This window comes from Aegilops tauschii, chromosome 4 (assembly GCF_002575655.3).
Source record: "Aegilops tauschii subsp. strangulata cultivar AL8/78 chromosome 4, Aet v6.0, whole genome shotgun sequence".
NCBI classification, from domain to species: domain Eukaryota; kingdom Viridiplantae; phylum Streptophyta; class Magnoliopsida; order Poales; family Poaceae; genus Aegilops; species Aegilops tauschii.
In genome coordinates this window covers 355,777,688-355,795,338 of record NC_053038.3, presented here as the reverse complement: position 1 = coordinate 355,795,338, position 17,651 = coordinate 355,777,688, and the positions used below count along the sequence as shown (strand labels likewise).

The 17,651-nt window shown below is 49.9% G+C and overlaps 2 protein-coding genes across 2 annotated transcripts; one reads left to right on the top strand and one right to left on the bottom strand.

Moving 5' to 3' along the window:
• The first annotated feature begins 3,110 nt into the window (after positions 1 to 3,110).
• Positions 3,111 to 6,270, top strand: LOC109780256 (receptor-like protein kinase HERK 1). Its single transcript, XM_020338846.4, has 2 exons — positions 3,111 to 5,894; positions 6,118 to 6,270. The coding sequence occupies exons 1-2, from the start codon at positions 3,354 to 3,356 to the stop codon at positions 6,223 to 6,225; spliced, it is 2,649 nt and encodes an 882-aa protein (XP_020194435.2). The 5' UTR covers positions 3,111 to 3,353; the 3' UTR covers positions 6,226 to 6,270.
• Positions 6,236 to 12,024, bottom strand: LOC109780255 (calcium-transporting ATPase 1, endoplasmic reticulum-type). Its single transcript, XM_020338845.4, has 8 exons — positions 10,375 to 12,024; positions 10,133 to 10,199; positions 9,900 to 10,024; positions 9,176 to 9,454; positions 8,698 to 9,075; positions 7,778 to 7,887; positions 7,446 to 7,674; positions 6,236 to 7,059 (listed from the first exon to the last, which is right to left on the bottom strand). Exons 1-8 carry the CDS (start codon positions 11,797 to 11,799, stop codon positions 6,484 to 6,486), a joined length of 3,189 nt encoding a protein of 1,062 aa, XP_020194434.1. The 5' UTR covers positions 11,800 to 12,024; the 3' UTR covers positions 6,236 to 6,483.
• Between the last annotated feature and the right edge of the window lie 5,627 nt (positions 12,025 to 17,651).

The window sequence follows — 17,651 nt, the reverse complement described above, 5'->3', positions numbered from 1 at the left end:
TCTTCTCTTGTATTTGCAGATGCTTGTGAAATGGGGTAATCATATGTAGGTTTTTTGTTCAAGTAAGAACAACACCTTAGCACCGGTCCACCCACATAACAATTTATCAAAGCAATGAACGTGTGTCAATGTAACATGTGAATGCTTGATCACTGTAGGAAGTACTTTCGGATTGTCTTTGGAAATATTAATGATTGGGCCACCTTGCTGCACCTTGTTACTTTTGCTACTTGTTACTTGTTACAATTATCTTGCTATCAAATTATCTATTACTATTACCTTACAGCACTTGCAAAGAATACCTTGCTAAAAACTGCTTATCAATTCCTTCTGCTCCTCGTTGGGTTAGACACTCTTACTTATTGAAAGGACAACGATTGATTCCCTATACTTGTGGGTCATCAGCCTCCTATGCGGCCACCTGGCAGACCCACCGCGCCTGGTGGATCGAGCACGGCATGCCGGCCAGCTCGCCCAAGGTCTCTGACGACGACCCTACGGGCTCAATGACGACACGGCGCCTAACCCGCGTCGGTGCATGTTGGCTTGACCATAGAGCAGGCACAGGCGAACTATGATGTTGCCATGGCGGAGGAGGAGCAGCCTGTGCCAGCTCCTATGTCGGTGTTCCGGCAGGCGTAGGAGGAGCAAAGGTACAACATGTTCCTCCTAGAGTAGCACCGGCTGGCGAAGAGCCAAATCTACGGATAACACGCAAGCGAGGCAGCCGTGGCTGCCACGGCTACGGCGAACCCGAACTTCGTTGTGGAGTAGTGGGCGCTCTACAAGACCGCACACGCGATGGCGGCGTTGGCGGTCGAGAACTCGAACGCCGCCGTCCAACTTTCAAGGGCGCATGTGGCAGGTAGACAATAACGAACCGTCCACGTCCATCATCGACCTCACGTCCACCGACGCCGGTGACGCACTGGTTGCGGACTCCTCCGAGGATGTGTAGGGCATGGGAGGCGGCAGGGTATTGTGTCCCAAGTGGGTCGGTCCGTCTCCCATGTTCACTTCACGGGTCTTGAACCCCGCCGCCGTTCATGTAGACGGTAGGTGGAGGACGTGGTTGTCGATGCGGAATACAAAGAAAGTGAACGAGGGCACCGCCGTAGGATACGTTAAGGGTCTGGCCGCTTTTTATGAAAAAAGTTCGAAATATAATGAATTTCACCAGGTTTATATGAAAATCTGCCGTGTTTGTATAATTTTGTCTGGTTAGTTGAAACTTAATTTGAATGTATGCTGACAGTGTTGGATGGCCGACTCCCGCATTCATGTGCGTAGACCGGTCCCTGTCCGCGGATGGATACGAGAGCAATCGAACACGAATTATTAGGCGACCACATCTACAAAGAAAACAGGAGCACGCACGTACGCGATCCAGAACCTAATTTTCAAGTACGCTGGAGGGGCCGAGTCAAGGGAAACGGGCTGGACGGGCACCGCGTAACCCGTCCCTCTCCGCCACGCTCATCCCCACCTCCACCTCCAGCCGTTGGTTCGTTCCTTCCCTCCCCAAAGCGATCGGGTCAACCCGGGCGCTGCATGCAGCTGTAGCACACTGCTGGCCCTTGAATGCGATGCATGCTTCCGTCGCCGCGCCGACGCATACCGTATCGACGGCGACGGCGATGCCAATCATGCCTCTACTTGCAACATTATCCTGCCGTGTGGTAGATGGATACCCACCCCGTGCATGCATTCATTCATCCCCCTTTCTGTCTCCTACGTACACGAACACGACGACAGCGCCCCTCCCTACACCTGCCTGTACAGGAGTACAGGAACATACCATCTCGATCGCCTTCATGATGATCTTCTAATCTAATCTGCAGTGCCGCCGCCATCGTACGAGATCGAGCTGTTCACACTGCAGTAGTATTTCACACTTACGATACAGTACATATTTTGCTGGTAAAATATACTACCACCGTCCTTTGAAGAGTTACTTCTAACTTTGTTAGAAAGTCAAAAAATTTATGTTTGACCGTATTTATATAATAATGCACCAACATTTATGCCATCAAATTAGTAGCATTAGATTCATGTTAAAATATATTTTCATCATATACCTATTTGGTTTCACAAACATTAATATATTTTTGCATAAACTCGGTCAAACATTGAGATAGTTTGACCCTTCAATAAAGTTGAAAATACACTCTTTAAAGGACGGAGGGAGTAGAGATGAGACTGAATGTTAGCCAACGGATGCGAGGACTGCGTTGCATGCCAAAACACATCTGGACCGCGAGATCCAGATGGATGCCGACGGCATGAGAGTCCGCGTTGGACATGCCCCACATTTACCATCTCAGGAGGAGCAGGAGCAGTGCCATCCAGTAAGCGCCGGAGACGCGTACATACACCACCGGCCGGGAAAAGAAAACGAATGTACGAACTGCGCCTGGTCGTCGTGGCGCGCACGACGGTGGTACGAAAACGACGGCTGCTCCGGTCGCGTGCGGTGGTCGACGGAGGTGGTTGGAGACTTCCTCGGCCCTTCCTTCCCACCGAGCCGAGCACAGCACAATGGTCGAGGGATCAGATCGTTCCCCTTTACGTTCCTAAACAAAGGGCCACGATTCACACGACAAAATGCATGGTTTTTCCTCGCAGTCGTTTTCACCTGCGACTGCGAATGTGTCACCGTGGGATTTGACATGTCGCGAGAGGCCACAACAGAAAAGGTGCCCCGTGCTCTCGTGGAACCTTTTATCTGGCCTCAGTGTTGGTACTACAGTAATTCCTAGTGCCACGGAACATGACAATGAGAACCAGTTGACAGTAAAAGAGACCTAAGAGGCACCCGGTCCGTTCATCACACGCTGCAAAAACTTTCGCCTTGTCTTTGTTTAACAATATATATGTTGACGTTTCTTCATAGAGGATCACACGAGAAATTTACCGAATCGAATATATGCCAGACAATCTGTAAACCAAGAAAATGACGGCATTAGAAAGCTCCTGATTTCCCCCGCAAACAAGGAAAAGGCTCCTGATAATATATGAAATTCAAGCCTATCTCTCCACCTGAGATCCTGAGAAAATGACACCGCAATACGCAGTGCTCCCCAGCTAATCAAATACCCCCGCCACATCCAAGAGCTCATCAAAACCTAGCATCGATTCACTTTCCTTCCTGTGGGTATTAGCAGCAGTCGCTAACTCCTTGTGCTCCTCATCGTCAAGCAACAAGTGTCAACTCTCAACAACACCTCTACAAAAGCAATCGTCCACTCTGGTGATGCTCTCCAGTTTGTGCGCATCCCTGTCGATGAAGGCCTCCGTGCCCTTCTCCTAGAGCCCCGTGCCGATCCCGATGCTTTGGCCGGAATTCTTACACCATGCCGCCGGTTCTTGACATGCTCGTGCGGCTCCTCGTCGCGTCCGTGCTGCTCGGCGCAGCCAGTGGCGCGTTTACCCCCGCGGACAACTACCTCGTCCTCTGCGGCACGTCGGCGAGCGCCACCGTCGCCGCCGGACGGACGTTCGTCGGGGACGCGCGTCTGCCGGCCAAGTCGCTGGCCGCGCCGCAGAGCGTCGAGGCCAACACATCGCGGACCGCGGTCGTCCCGTCCGGCGAGTCGGAGCTGTATCGGTCCGCACGCGTGTTCACCGCGCCAGCTTCCTACACGTTCGCCGTCAAGCAGCCCGGCCGGCACTTCGTGCGCCTTCACTTCTTCCCCTTCCCCTACAGGTCTTACGACATGGTGGCGGACGCCGCGTTCAACGTGTCCGTGCAGGGCGCGGTGCTCGTCAACGGGTACACGCCCAAGAACGGCACAGCGGAGCTCAGGGAGTTCTCCGTGAACGTCACCGGGGACACGCTGGTGATCGCGTTCGCGCCGACGGGGAAGCTCGCGTTCGTGAACGCCATCGAGGTCGTGTCGGTCCCCGACGAGCTCATCGCCGACATGGCCAGGATGGTGGACGGCGCCGTCCAGTACACCGGGCTGTCGACGCAGGCGCTGGAGACGATCCACAGGATCAACATGGGCGTTCCCAAGATCACGCCCGGCAACGACACGCTGGGGAGGACGTGGTTGCCGGACCAGAGCTTCCAGGTCAACACCGACCTAGCGCAGCACAAAGACGCCAAGCCCCTGACGATCAAATACGACGAGAAATCGGCACTCTCGTCCGCGTACACGGCGCCGGCGGAGGTCTACGCGACGGCGACGAGGCTGAGCACGGCGGGCGAGACCAGCACCATCAACGTGCAGTTCAACATCAGCTGGAGGTTCGACGCCCCGGCCGGGTCGGATTACCTGCTCCGGTTCCACTGGTGCGACATCGTCAGCAAGGCAGCCATGGGAATGGCCTTCAACGTCTACGTCGGCGGGGCGGTGGTGCTCGACAACTACGAGATTTCGCGTGACACGTTCAACCGGCTATCCATACCGGTGTACAAGGACTTCCTCCTGGGCGCCAAGGACGCCAAGGGCGCCATCACCGTGAGCATCGGGTCGTCCACCGAGGACAACGCGTTGCCTGACGGCTTCCTCAACGGCCTCGAGATCATGAGTATAGTCGGGAGCGCCGGCGCCGGCGCTGCCGCCACGTCCCCGCGCAGTTCAAAGGTCAAAATCGGGATCATCGCCGGCTCGGCCGTCTGCGGGGCCACGCTGGTGATGGTGCTCGGGTTCATCGCCTTCAAGATGCTGCGCGGGAGGGAGCCGGAGAAGAAGAAGCCGGCCGACGCCTGGTCGCCGTTCTCGGCGAGCGCGCTGGGCTCTCGCTCGCGCTCCCGGAGCTTCTCCAAGAGCAACGGGAACACCGTCCTGCTCGGGCAGAACGGCGCCGGCGCCGGGTACAGGATCCCGTTCGCGGCGCTCCAGGAGGCGACCGGCGGGTTCGACGAGGGGATGGTCATCGGCGAGGGCGGGTTCGGGAAGGTGTACAAGGGCACGATGCGCGACGAGACGGTGGTGGCCGTGAAGCGCGGCAACCGGCGGACGCAGCAGGGGCTGCACGAGTTCCACACGGAGATCGAGATGCTGTCCCGGCTGCGCCACCGGCACCTGGTCTCGCTCATCGGCTACTGCGACGAGCGCGGCGAGATGATCCTCGTGTACGAGTACATGGCCATGGGCACGCTGCGGAGCCACCTCTACGGCGCCGGCCTCCCGCCCCTGTCGTGGGAGCAGAGGCTGGAGGCCTGCATCGGCGCCGCGCGGGGGCTGCACTACCTCCACACCGGCTCCGCCAAGGCCATCATCCACCGGGACGTCAAGTCGGCCAACATCCTCCTCGACGAGAGCTTCATGGCCAAGGTGGCCGACTTCGGGCTGTCCAAGAACGGGCCGGAGCTGGACAAGACGCACGTGAGCACCAAGGTGAAGGGCAGCTTCGGGTACCTGGACCCGGAGTACTTCCGGCGGCAGATGCTGACGGAGAAGTCGGACGTTTACTCCTTCGGCGTGGTCCTGCTGGAGGCGCTCTGCGCCCGCACCGTCATCGACCCGACGCTGCCGCGGGAGATGGTGAGCCTGGCGGAGTGGGCGACGCCGTGTCTCAGAAACGGCCAGCTCGACCAGATCGTCGACCAGAGGATCGCCGGGACGATACGGCCGGGGTCGCTCAAGAAGCTCGCGGACACGGCCGAGAAGTGCCTCGCCGAGTACGGGGTGGAGCGGCCCACCATGGGGGACGTGCTCTGGTGCCTCGAGTTCGCGCTGCAGCTGCAGGTGGGGTCGTCAGACAGCTCGGACGTCGACACCATGTTGCCGCCGGCGCCGCCCGTGCCCGTGAAAACGCCTGAGGTTCAGCGTAGCCTGTCCGCCGCTACCGTGGCGACTGACGCTGCTGCCATGACCACCAACTTGGGTGACCTAGACGGAATGTCCCTGAGCGGAGTATTCTCGAACATGATCAAGAGCGACGAGGTCAGGTGAAGCCAAAAGGTGCTTCGTCCACGTTGTACAAACTGAAGCACGTGTATATTCGGTCAATTTAGTGTTTATAGCATGTAGTACATGACAAACGATGTACAAACTTTTATGTAGAAGAAAGTTATATCAAATAGTTATGTACCGTACCAATAAGGAGTAACAGATTCTCCTGATTTCACAAAAGTAACCACACTATGGATATGTATATGATCGGCAGAGGCAGCGGCTTATACTCCAGGATGAGTATAAGCAGAATCGCTATGTGAACAAGGCCGAGACAAAAATACATAAACCAGGAGGTGTCACTGCATTCAGAGCAGAATAATTCGTGGATATAAGTGAAAGATTACTGTAGTAAGTGGGCAAGAAACCATGCTGTATCTCCAGCACATTCGTAACACCAATTTTTGTTACAAATGAATAAATGAGTCTGTTAAACTCGAGGCATGATTATGAGTTCTATAGAGTACCCTAACTTCCATCATGCTCAACAAAGAGCAGAGCCCTCGGATCTCGAGAAAAATAAAGGGGTCTCACCAGACGTCTACTCCCCCGTGGCGATCTAATACTCAATCACTACCTTCTACTCTTCCTTCCGCTTTCCTAATTGCTTTCTGGCCCGAGCTGTCAAGCACCGCCCCACAAACTTAAGAACCTCATCGATGAGAACCACTGGGAATGCAACTGCTACGACCAAAAGCCATTCGTTGAAACTGAGGGGCACAATCCCGAAGATTTGGGTAAGGAAAGGCACGTAGAGGATCAAAAAATGAAGCCCAAATGACACCGACATTGCCAGAAGAAGCCAGGGGTTAACCCATGGAGGCATGCTCAGAAGGCTGCCATCCTCAGACAGGGCATTCAGTGAGTTGAACATCTCAATGGACACCAAGACAGACAGGGAGAGGGTTGTTGCTTTTATTTTGCCACCCTGGAAGTAATCGCAAGGGTTCTCATCAAAATTGAATGTCCTTGCCCCTGCTGTGAATGATGACACGTTGAAACCCTCCCATGAGGGGCACTGGCCCCAGTTTGAGAGCTGGGAGTATGAAACAAGAGTGTGACCATCACTAGCCAGATCAATTCCCAGGAAAGAGCCGTGAGTGTACCAGATGATAAAGATTCCAACCGTTGCAATCCCAACATACAGCCCAATAACCTACACACATGTTCATAAATTTCAAACATAAGTACAACTGCATCCATTCACAAATTAATATTCTATGCAAGTACACAAATCAATAAAATCAATAAGGCCAGAAGACCCATAATGATGTGCCAAAAGACCACATCATGTGGAAGCTATACTCCCAGTTCATTTAATTAGGAATGAACTCTTGTTTTAATTTCTGGACATAAATACTAACAAAATGCTTGTTGCGGAAGTGCTGACTGTTTATAAGGTGTTCAAAAGTGTATATACCATAATTGCTATTGCTGAAAAGCTACGTGGAACACAGTAAATTAATTCACTGTAAGGGCTTCAAAGCAATTGATTTAAGATGAGGATACTTGAGGAAGTGCACGATATACAGGAAAACATACCATGTAGCGGAACAGGATCCAAGGAGTGATTAATGAATCATCACTTCTTCTAGGAGGTTTCTTCATGATATCCTTATCTGGTGGATTGAATCCCAAAGCTGTTGCAGGAGGGCCATCCGTAACAAGATTGACCCACAGAAGTTGTACTGGAATGAGGCCTTCTGGGATACCTAAAGCCGACGTGAGGAATATGGAGGCAACTTCTCCAATGTTCGAAGATATCATATATCTGCAGTGCCACATGGATCATATGAACTTGTTGCATTTGTTTTTTATGTTTCAAGTAATTAGCAAACGAAATGGTTAAAACATAGCTAACAAAAAAGATGTACCTTATAAAAGCCTTCATGTTGTTGTAAATGGACCTTCCTTCACCAACAGCTGAGACAATTGTACTGAAGTTATCATCTGCAAGCACCATATCTGAAGCTTCTTTTGCAACCTAACACATCATAAGGAGAAAGGAAAAAGGTTACAAGTCCACTCTGCACATGTGAGAACCGCTAACAAAAACACGCCTTTAGGAACTCAGAAAAATGTGTCCCAACTTCCAAGACCTTGGCCAGGCAGCAAGTGAAACAGATTTTTCACCATTATGTCGTCTTTGTTGTTTTCATCTCTGCTCATGCCCGCAATGCATGCATACGTGTCAATTTATACCTTTCATTAAGTTAGGGTTCTATCCACACCATGTTAACAAACATAGCATGCATTATTTGATCACAGAAGGCCATCATGAGTAACACATTTCACAAAAAGGATACAGTGGAGGCAGGACAGGGAACACCATTAAATCAAAATAGAAAGATGAATGAAAAAAGCAATGAAAATCTAATGAAGGCAATAGGAATCATATCATTATCGCAGACTTATTTTGTGTATCTTGAGTGTTACTAGCATCGACTATTCAGCAGGAAAGTAGCCTTAGGGTTGATGAGTAACAGATCATTGTGATGGTGCAGCAAACATTACATAAAACAACTATAGCAAACGCTAAACAATAATGATAATAATAATAATTGCAAGTAGAAGCACCTTAAGTGATAGAAGACAATCAGACACTAACAAAATGGATTCAATTGCATATGTAAGGTGATTAGGTGCAGCCTAAAACAGTACTCTTGAGATGTCAGCAGGTGACATTTTTCTACGGAAATAACCAAATAAGCTAACAATGAACTACACGAAATAGGAATGGATCTTAAAAATAGAACTAAAAAGAACGACTGATTTAAAGAGAAAGAAGGCAGACCTCAGTCCCTGTAATGCCCATCGCGATTCCAATATCAGCTAATTTCAGAGCCGGCGCATCATTCACTCCATCACCAGTCATTGCAACAACTTCACCATCTTCTTTGAGCAGCCTAACAATTTCCTGCTTATGTTTTGGCTCTGCTCTTGAGAAGAGAAGGCCACCTGTTTGCCTCAAAATCTTCTTTTTATCAGGAAGAGCCATAAATTCCTTCCCTGCAAAGCTCATTGAGCTAATGTTTTCACTGGGACCAAAAACCCCAATCTCACGGCATATTGCCTCTGCTGTTTCTTTGTTATCACCTGTTATCACCATAACACGTATACCAGCAGCCCTGCAATCTTCAATTGCTTTGTGGACTTCTTCTCGTGGAGGATCCTGTAGTAGTATAGTAATAATGATGTTTAAGATACATGCAGTTATCAAATTAGGACTGCATATTTATTTACAGAATTTCCATGGACTGAGAAGGTCTCACCCTTAGACCAACAAAACCACAGAATATCAGATTATTCTCTATGGAAGAGTAGTATGCAGGATCAAGTAGATATTTGTGAGCGGGATGCTCTTCTCCATCATATGTTGCAAATTCTGCCAGATCTTCCTTGTATGCAAAGCCCAAACAGCGCAATGCACTGCCAGACATTTCACGAAGTGTTGACAATACGAGTGCCTTGGCACCCTCATCCAAGAGCACAACTGATCCATCGAGCAACTGAATATAGGCACTTCTCTCTAGCAAATTTTCTACTGCTCCCTGCAAGAGTACACTTTTACCATAAATATTCGTAGGAGAGAAAATGACATGACCAGAAACATTGGATGGAAGCAGCAATATGACATGAATACATGGTACTTGCTACTCACAGAAGCAAATAAGAAACTCAATGCCACATTGTAGCTGAATCTATAACCAACTGACTGAAAGTAAGTAAATATGCATTGATAACTAGATAAAGAGAATTAAGATTTGATGATATGGCAAAGATGAGCCCTAGTTTCAAGAGAAAAGGATGGCAAAAAAATGGTACGGTGTACAATGACAATACACGTTATGTTATTTCCAGCATTATGAAGAATAAAATGTGAGTAAGCCAAATTCCAGAAAAATAATATTTATACGCACTAGACGACTTGAAATACAAAAGTGCAACATATGTTAATCCACAACAGAACTAAACGATATGAAATACTCCAAATACCTTCACAAGCAGCAAATTCTTTCCAGTCTCTGCTTTTTTCACAATAACTCCCATTGATTTTCTAGTGCGATCAAATTCCAGTGTCCCTACTCTTTTAGCATCGTTGTTCCACCATTGACAGCACCCTTCAAACAACAAAGATACAAAAATTATGTCAGGTCTTCTCTTTCTACATAAAAGGTTAATAATGCAATCAGATTATATAGTATTGTTCACAAAAGAAATCAACATACTTAGCAAATCAGATGAATCCAGAGATGGAGTATATCCACCAGGGAGCCCCATTTTCTCGACCAAAACCTGGCACATGCATAATACAATCACTCCCCAGTACAAGTGATAAAATTACTGTAAGTTAATGAAATAGAGACAGTGTTATCTTAAAAAGCATTCAAATTAGATTGTAGAATTGACAAGTAAAAGCAACATGCAACATATGTATATGTTTATATCTTGCTTCATTAACAAATCATACCTTCAATGCAGCCTCTGTGGGCATCCCAGTAGCAACATATTGATGCTCAGAGTGTGCAATACTTGCATCATTGCAGAGTGCAGCTATCTTCGCAATCATCTGGAGGTTATCATCCATGTTCAAAGTTGGCCAGTCATGTATCTTGCCATCACTTGGATCATAAGTGGTACCATCAACCTTAAAGTTCCTAAGTGTATCGGGCCACCTCCCAATTGCCACAAGCCTCACCGCTGACATCTGGTTGGTGGTCAGAGTTCCTGTCTTATCAGAGCAAATCACTGTTGTGCAACCTAATGTCTCAACACTGGGTAACTTTCTCACGAGTGCATTCTTCTGAGCCATCTTCCTGGTGCCTAGTGCCAAGCATGTGGTGATCACAGCAGGCAGGCCCTCTGGAATTGCAGCAACAGCCAGTGCCACTGCAATCTCAAAGTAATATGTGCACTTCTCGAATGAGAACTTAAAATTCGTCGGCCAGCCATCCACATACTCCCAGGTGAGGAAATACTTGACGTTAATGAGCCAAACCAAGATACATATCACTCCAATAATGGCAGTCAGCGCCTCACCGAACTCATTGAGCTTCTTTTTCAGCGGTGTGTCATCCTCCTCCTGCGATGCCTCCTGGATCTGCGAATGGATCTTGCCTATTTCAGTGGCCATGCCAGTTCCAGTCACCACACAGACGGCACTGCCGTTGACAATGGTGGTGCCAGCAAAGACCATGCACTCCTTCCCCTGGATATCTGTGTCCTCGAGATGAATCTTGTGGCTGGTCTTGTTAACCGAAGAGGTCTCGCCAGTGAGGGATCCCTGCTCAACACGGAGGGTAGAGCTGATAAGCTGGAGCACACGCATGTCGGCGGGGACCTTGTCGCCCACGCGGAGCTCGACGATGTCTCCGATGACGAGGTCGCGCGCAGGGAGCCCATGCTTCCAGCGGCCGTCGCGCTTGACGGTGGCGTGCTCGGACTGGATCTCCTTGAGCGCCTCGAGCGCCTTCTCGGCGTTGCTCTCCTGCCAGACCCCGACGACGGCGTTGACGATGAGGATGAGGAAGATGACGAGCGGCTCGACGAAGGCGGTGGCCCTGACCTCGCCGCCCTCGGCGCCGTCGTAGAGCGCGAGCACGAAGGAGACGACGGCGGCGGCGAGGAGGATGCGGACGAGCGTGTCGTTGAACTGCTCGAGCACCAGCTTCCACAGGGACGGCGGCGCGTGGCGCTCCAGCTCGTTGGGCCCGTACTTGTGCAGCCGCGCCGCCGCGTCGTCGGAGCTGAGGCCGCGGTCCGCCGAGACGCCGAGCTCCGCCAGGCAGTCGCTCGGGGTGCGCGCCCAGAAGGGGAAGACGGGCACGTCGGGGTCGGCCCCGGGGGAACCGGATCCATCCGGCCGCGCGGCCTCGTCCTGCCCGCCCTTGCCCATTTGTTTTGTGGCGACGACTCGAGATTCGAACGGAGAGGAGACGCTCCTACCTAGGGTTCCCGTCGGCGGCGAGATCGCATGGAACCCTTAACCCTAGAAGGGGATGGAGGCGGCGGGGAGGGGAGCGGGGACTGGGCTGGGTGGGAGAAGAGGGCGATTGGTGGTGCAGTGGTGGTGTGGATTCGAAAGCAGGCTGGGGAAGGACGGGGGGCTTTTGCCTTTGTTTTTCCGCTTTTCTTTATGGCGTAAACTATTTTCTTACTCCAAATCGATCGCGACAGGGAAGAAATATTAATCTTCGTGAGCTTGCGCGGCGCACGCCCCGGGTGGTTCATTCCCTAGTCATCTTGGACTTTTGTGTGTCTGCGGGTGGGGGCGCCTATGAGGTGGGACCCTTCGTCAGCGAGCGAAAGGGTCGTTATCGTGGCGACTAGTACTACTTTCGATGATGATATGTGCCGATTGGTTAATTAATTAACCGGTAAGGTATGGGGTTCTTGATAGAGAGATGCCTTGCTTGACCCGGAGCGGAGGCCACGTCACCAGGCGACGCGCCTCCAACGGTATGTGCCACTGAAGCGTGGGGCCGCTTCGAGCCTTGGCCCACACGCAGTGAGGGGCGTGCTGCTTTTGTGGCTGGCGGGACCGCTTTGCGCGGATCGGGGTGCGAGGAATCTTTCCGGCGAGTGGTGGCGTGACGTCAGTCGGGCCAACCATCGCACGGCGCTGGGCGCTCCGCCCGAGCGCAGCCGCTAATGACGCACCTCCGGCCAATGGCGCGGCGCCACCTGTACCCCGCGCCTCCTGATTTTTAGGCTGATCACAATGGGGAGTAATTTGGACTAGGCGCATGCATATGTTACTAGTCTATGTTACCACCTTTATAGTGGGATGTAACATGTATGTGGTATCATGCAAACCATTATTTATTAAGATATAGACTCATTTTGCCTTGGGATATGTTATGTTACAGTAACATATTATGCTACTTCAACCATCTCTCCTTATTGAATACATGTCATGTAAGCAAAAAAAATTGAGACGTGTTATGTTACCTGCTATGTTACTCCCAGTATGACCAGCCTTACCGGGTTCCCTCCCGGGCTGCAAAAGAGGAATTCTGGAAGCTACTACCGGGCGATGGACCTGTTGGGGAGGCACGAGCACGGGCAGTCGCGCGAACGCAGCAGCTTCGGCTGCGCCCTGCACGTTCCGGTGCCGTGCCGTGCGCTGCCATGCCATCGCACATCGCCGTGCAGTGCGCACGCGCGGGGAATCGGCCGAACCTGCTACGTACGGGCAGCACCGCAGAGATCGGGGTCAGGCACGCGGCGCACCACGTTGTTCCTGGAGCGCAGAGGGTGTCAAGTGGTAGCCTGGTAGGTAGTGGAGTGGAGTTTGTATATGCAGGTGACCTCCTCGCTGTCGTCGATTCCTTTTCGGCAGGAGTGGTGCGAGATCTGGATACATATTTTACGGGGAAACGGAGACCGCACTAAGCGTGGATCGCGGATTTCGCAGCTTCCGCGTAGCTGCAGTACGGCGGGTACAGTACAGTACGAAGGGAGCCAATGCCACCGTACCGTGGGGGCACGGTTCGCCGTCCGTGGGAGCCAGCCAGAAGCGCACATGCGGTGGCCTCGGGTTGCACACGGGATCGAATCGGACGCATGGCGGTGACAGGGCTGTGCTGGGGCAGCAGACCAAAAGGAAAAGATATTGGGAGATGGTGGGGAAACCAATCCACCCGTAACCTGCCATTTTCTTCTCATCTGAGTACCTCTTCTTCTTCATCCGTGCTAGCCCTCCCTTAGCTCCGTCGCCGTACCGAGCCCTCAGCCGTCAGCACCGCCACAACACTCCTCCCGTCACTCTCGCAGCCGTGGACACTCGCCGGCCTAGACGCCGTCGTGGCACTTCCAGCTCCTTTTGGACTGCATCATGCCCTCAATGTGTTCTACACATTGTCCAACCAGTTTTTGGTGATCGTTTTGTAGGCAAGACAATGATTCATCGGATGAGGAGTATGACCAACGGAGCTTGATGAATTAATTCAAAAGAAGTAGTTCTTTGATTCATCGAATTGAGACGAAGAAGCGGAGATGATTGTGATCATGAGCATCCTTCGGGAAATGGACCGAGAGGTGGAACACATTCTATACTTCAAGGGTTCGCTCAAAGCAAGAAGAGTTCTGAACCGGGATCAGGTCTCTGGAGCATGGCTGCTCTACAAGGTTGATCCCGGACCAACATTCCCAGATGAATGGTTTCACTAACGCTTATGTATGCGCAAACCCTTATTCTTGCGCGTGGTGGAGGGAGTGGAGGCACACTATCCCTACTTAAAGCTCACTAGGGATTGTTGCGGAAAACTATCATTCTCTGCTAAGCGGAAATGCACGGCTGCTACGAGGATGCTTGCACTTGGTACCGTTGTTGATGTCATTGGTGAGATGGTCCGGATAGGGGAAAGCACATGCCTAAAGAAACTATCAAGTTTGTTCGCGACGTGGTGGAGGTGTTTGGAGCAGAATATCTAAGAGAACCAAATGAGGAGGACACAGAAAAGTTGCTAGCTGGAGAGGCAAGAGGTTTTTCAGGTATGCTTGATTCAATTGATTGCATGCATTGGCAATGAAAGAACTGCCCGAATGGTTTGCGCGGGATGTACTAAGGTCACATCAAAGAGGCCACCGTCATATTGGAAGCAATGGCATCACATGACATGGATTTGGTATGCTTTCTTTGAAATGCCTCATTCTTACAACGACATCAATGTGCTTCAGTGATCTCCCGTGTTTAGAAGACATTGTAATGGGGAATCGCCATTGTGCAACTTCATTGTCAACGGCCGATGGAGTCGATTACGGCAGATCTCGGGTAGAGGGTCCCAATCTAGTAGCCTTGTCATGATGGTAACAAAGACACATGTTTTACCCGAGTTCGGGCTCTCCTCTGAGATAAACCCCTATGTGTTGCTATTGTTGTATTGATTTACTATCGAGTACAAAGTACATGTGATCTACCTCGAGATCGTTGTGTGTCCTCTACGAGCCTTACCCCTTGGTTTATATAGGTGCCAGGTGGTACACGTTAGGAGCCTCTGAACCAGTCTTCAAGTCAGAGACACTCCTCAGATCTTCCGATCTGTTCTTCATTCTTTAGTCGCCGGTCTTGAAACTGGTTCAATGAGTCTCCCTTTGTTCAATGATGAGTCCATATCTGAGGTGCTTCAGCAATTTCGTCCTTGCCAAATTTTTCATTGGGTTCATGTTGTTTTGGACATCGGAAATCTCTCTGCGTTGTAGTTCCTTAGTCGTAAAGTTTTCTCGCTTTGGTGTGTCATGATGGTATGGTTTGGCATTAGCTCATACCAATTACATCCACCAGCCCACATGGCGGTGAAGCGCATACATCCCATCAGTCAACATTACGTGTGGACGTGGGTAGGGGTCCCATCATCGTCACGTCTCATAAAAAAGTGTTAGTGCGCCTTGATGCGGTAATGAAGAGGTAAAAGGACCCCCGACTCCTAGAACTTGCACAAAATGTGACGATTTGATCCTAGAACTTGCAAATGTCCACCCCGCCGTCCTACAACTTGTGGCATATGTGATGATTTAGTCCAGAGCGAATCAGAGAGAGCCAAGTGGCGCCAGCTAGCCCAAGTCAGTCGTTGCCGCACATTTTGTAGATACCTCCATGCCGTTTTCGCTAATTAACCCGCAGTACAATCGCTAGGGGGTCCTGAAGGTCCCGCAAGCTCATGGGTCGTGCGCCTTGGGCTTGTGGGGCCCTGTGCACCTTCTGAAGCTTCCTGGATCTCTCCTTATTCATAAAAAATCACCGTAAACTTTTATCGCGTCTGGACTTTGTTTGGTATGGTTTTCTGTGAAACAAATAAATAGGCAAAAAAGGAACTAACACTAGGCACTAGATTAATATGCTAGTCCATAAAAATAATAAAAACAGCAAGGTAGCAAGCGATAAAAGTGAGCACAAACGGTATTGCAATGCTTGAAAATGAGGCCTAGGGTTCGTAATTTCGCTAGTGCAATCTCCCAACAATGCTAATATAATTGGATCATATAACCATCCCTCATGTGCGACGAAGAATCACTCCAAATTTCTTATATAGCGGAGAACATAAGAAGAAATTGTTTGTAGGGTACGAAACCACCTCGAAGCCATTCTTTCTGATCGATCTATCCAAGAGTTCGTACTAAAATAACACCAAATAATTTCAGATTCATAATACTCAATCCAACACAAAGAACCCCAAAGAGTGCCCAAGATTTCTACCGGAGAAACAAAGACAAGAACGTGCATCAACCCCTATGCATAGATTACCCCAATGTCACCTCGGGAATCCGCGAGTTGAGTGTCAAAACATACATCAAGTGAATCAATATGATACCCCATTATCACCACGAGTATTGATTTGCAAGACATATATCAAGTGCTCTCAAATCCATAAAAGTATTCAATCCGATAAAACAAAATCTCAAAGGGAAAACTCAATTCGTCACAAGATAGAGAGGGGAAAACACCATATGATCCGACTATATTAACAAAGCCCGCGATGATCGGACATCTCAAGAACACGAGAGAGAGAGAGAGAGAGAGAGAGATTAAACACATAGCTACTGGTACAAACCCTCAGCCCCGAGGGTGGACTACTCCCTCCTCATCATGGTGGCCGCCGGGATGATGAAGATGGCCACCGATGATGATCTCCCCCTCCGGCAGGGTGCCGGAACGGGGTCTAGATTGGTTTTCATGCATACAGAGGTTTGTGGCAGCGGAACTTCTGATCTAGGGCTACCCCGAGGGTTTTTGGAATATTTGGTGATTTATAGGGCAAAGAGGGGGTGTAGGAGGCCATTGAGGTGGGCACAACCCACCTGGGCGCGCCTGGGCCCCCAGGCTCGCCCTGGTGGGTTGTGCCCCCCTCGGGGCACCCCCCAGATGCTTCTCTGGCCCACTGGATGTCTTCTGGTCCATAAAAAATCCATAAAAGTTTCGCGGTGTTTGGACTCTGTTTGATATTGATTTCCTGCGATGTAAAAAACAAGCAAAAAACAGCAACTCGCAATGGGCATTGGGTCAATAGGTTAGTCCCAAAAAATGATATAAAGTTGCTATAAAATGATTGTAAAACACCCAAGAATGATAATATAACGGCATGAATACTTCATAAATTATAGATACGTTGGAGACGTATCAGCATCCCCAAGCTTAATTCCTACTCGTCCTCGAGTAGGTAAATGATAAAAGAAATAATTTATGAAGTGTGAATGCTAGCAAAGTGCATACGTTTGATCAATGATAATTTAACTCACTTTTCCTAGCATCATAACAACAATTCTTTCTCATAAAACTCATCATGACAAAGTAGCAACCAATTCACATGTTAAGGTTCAAACAATGAATTCTCTTGAAACTCAACAACCTATATTCTTGGTCACCAAACAATTGCAATTCAACTTATTCAACAGAGTCTAAGTAAGAGCTCCACATACTCAACCATCATATAGTCTTCTATGATTGCTAACACTCACCGCATACACATGAGCAAAACGTTTCAACCGGACACATAGAAAGATAGGGGCTCATAGTTTCGCCTCCCAACGTATTCACCTCAAGGGTGATGTCAACAATAATAACTCATGCTACCCATATTCAACTGGACATATGTGCCTAGATCTTTCCTCGCCACATGATGCTTGCCAAAGTAGAAAAATAAAAAGGAATAGAGAGAAAAACTTTTACTCTTGCATAAAAGTAAATACATAAAGTAAAAGATAGGCCCTTCGCAGAGGGAAGCAGAGGTTGCCATGCACTTATTTGTT

Bases quoted from the DNA above. Each gene is read 5' to 3' on its own strand.
- LOC109780255 (XM_020338845.4), bottom strand. From the start codon at position 11,799: ATGGGCAAGGGCGGGCAGGACGAGGCCGCGCGGCCGGATGGATCCGGT. The intron at 9,455-9,899 runs GTATTTGGAGTA...GTACTCTTGCAG, and splicing joins AGAATTTGCTGCTTGTGAAG to GGAGCAGTAGAAAATTTGCT. The intron at 9,076-9,175 runs GTGAGACCTTCT...ATACTACTACAG, and splicing joins GTGGTTTTGTTGGTCTAAGG to GATCCTCCACGAGAAGAAGT.
- LOC109780256 (XM_020338846.4), top strand. From the start codon at position 3,354: ATGCCGCCGGTTCTTGACATGCTCGTGCGGCTCCTCGTCGCGTCCGTG. The intron at 5,895-6,117 runs GTCAGGTGAAGC...TATGATCGGCAG, and splicing joins ACATGATCAAGAGCGACGAG to AGGCAGCGGCTTATACTCCA.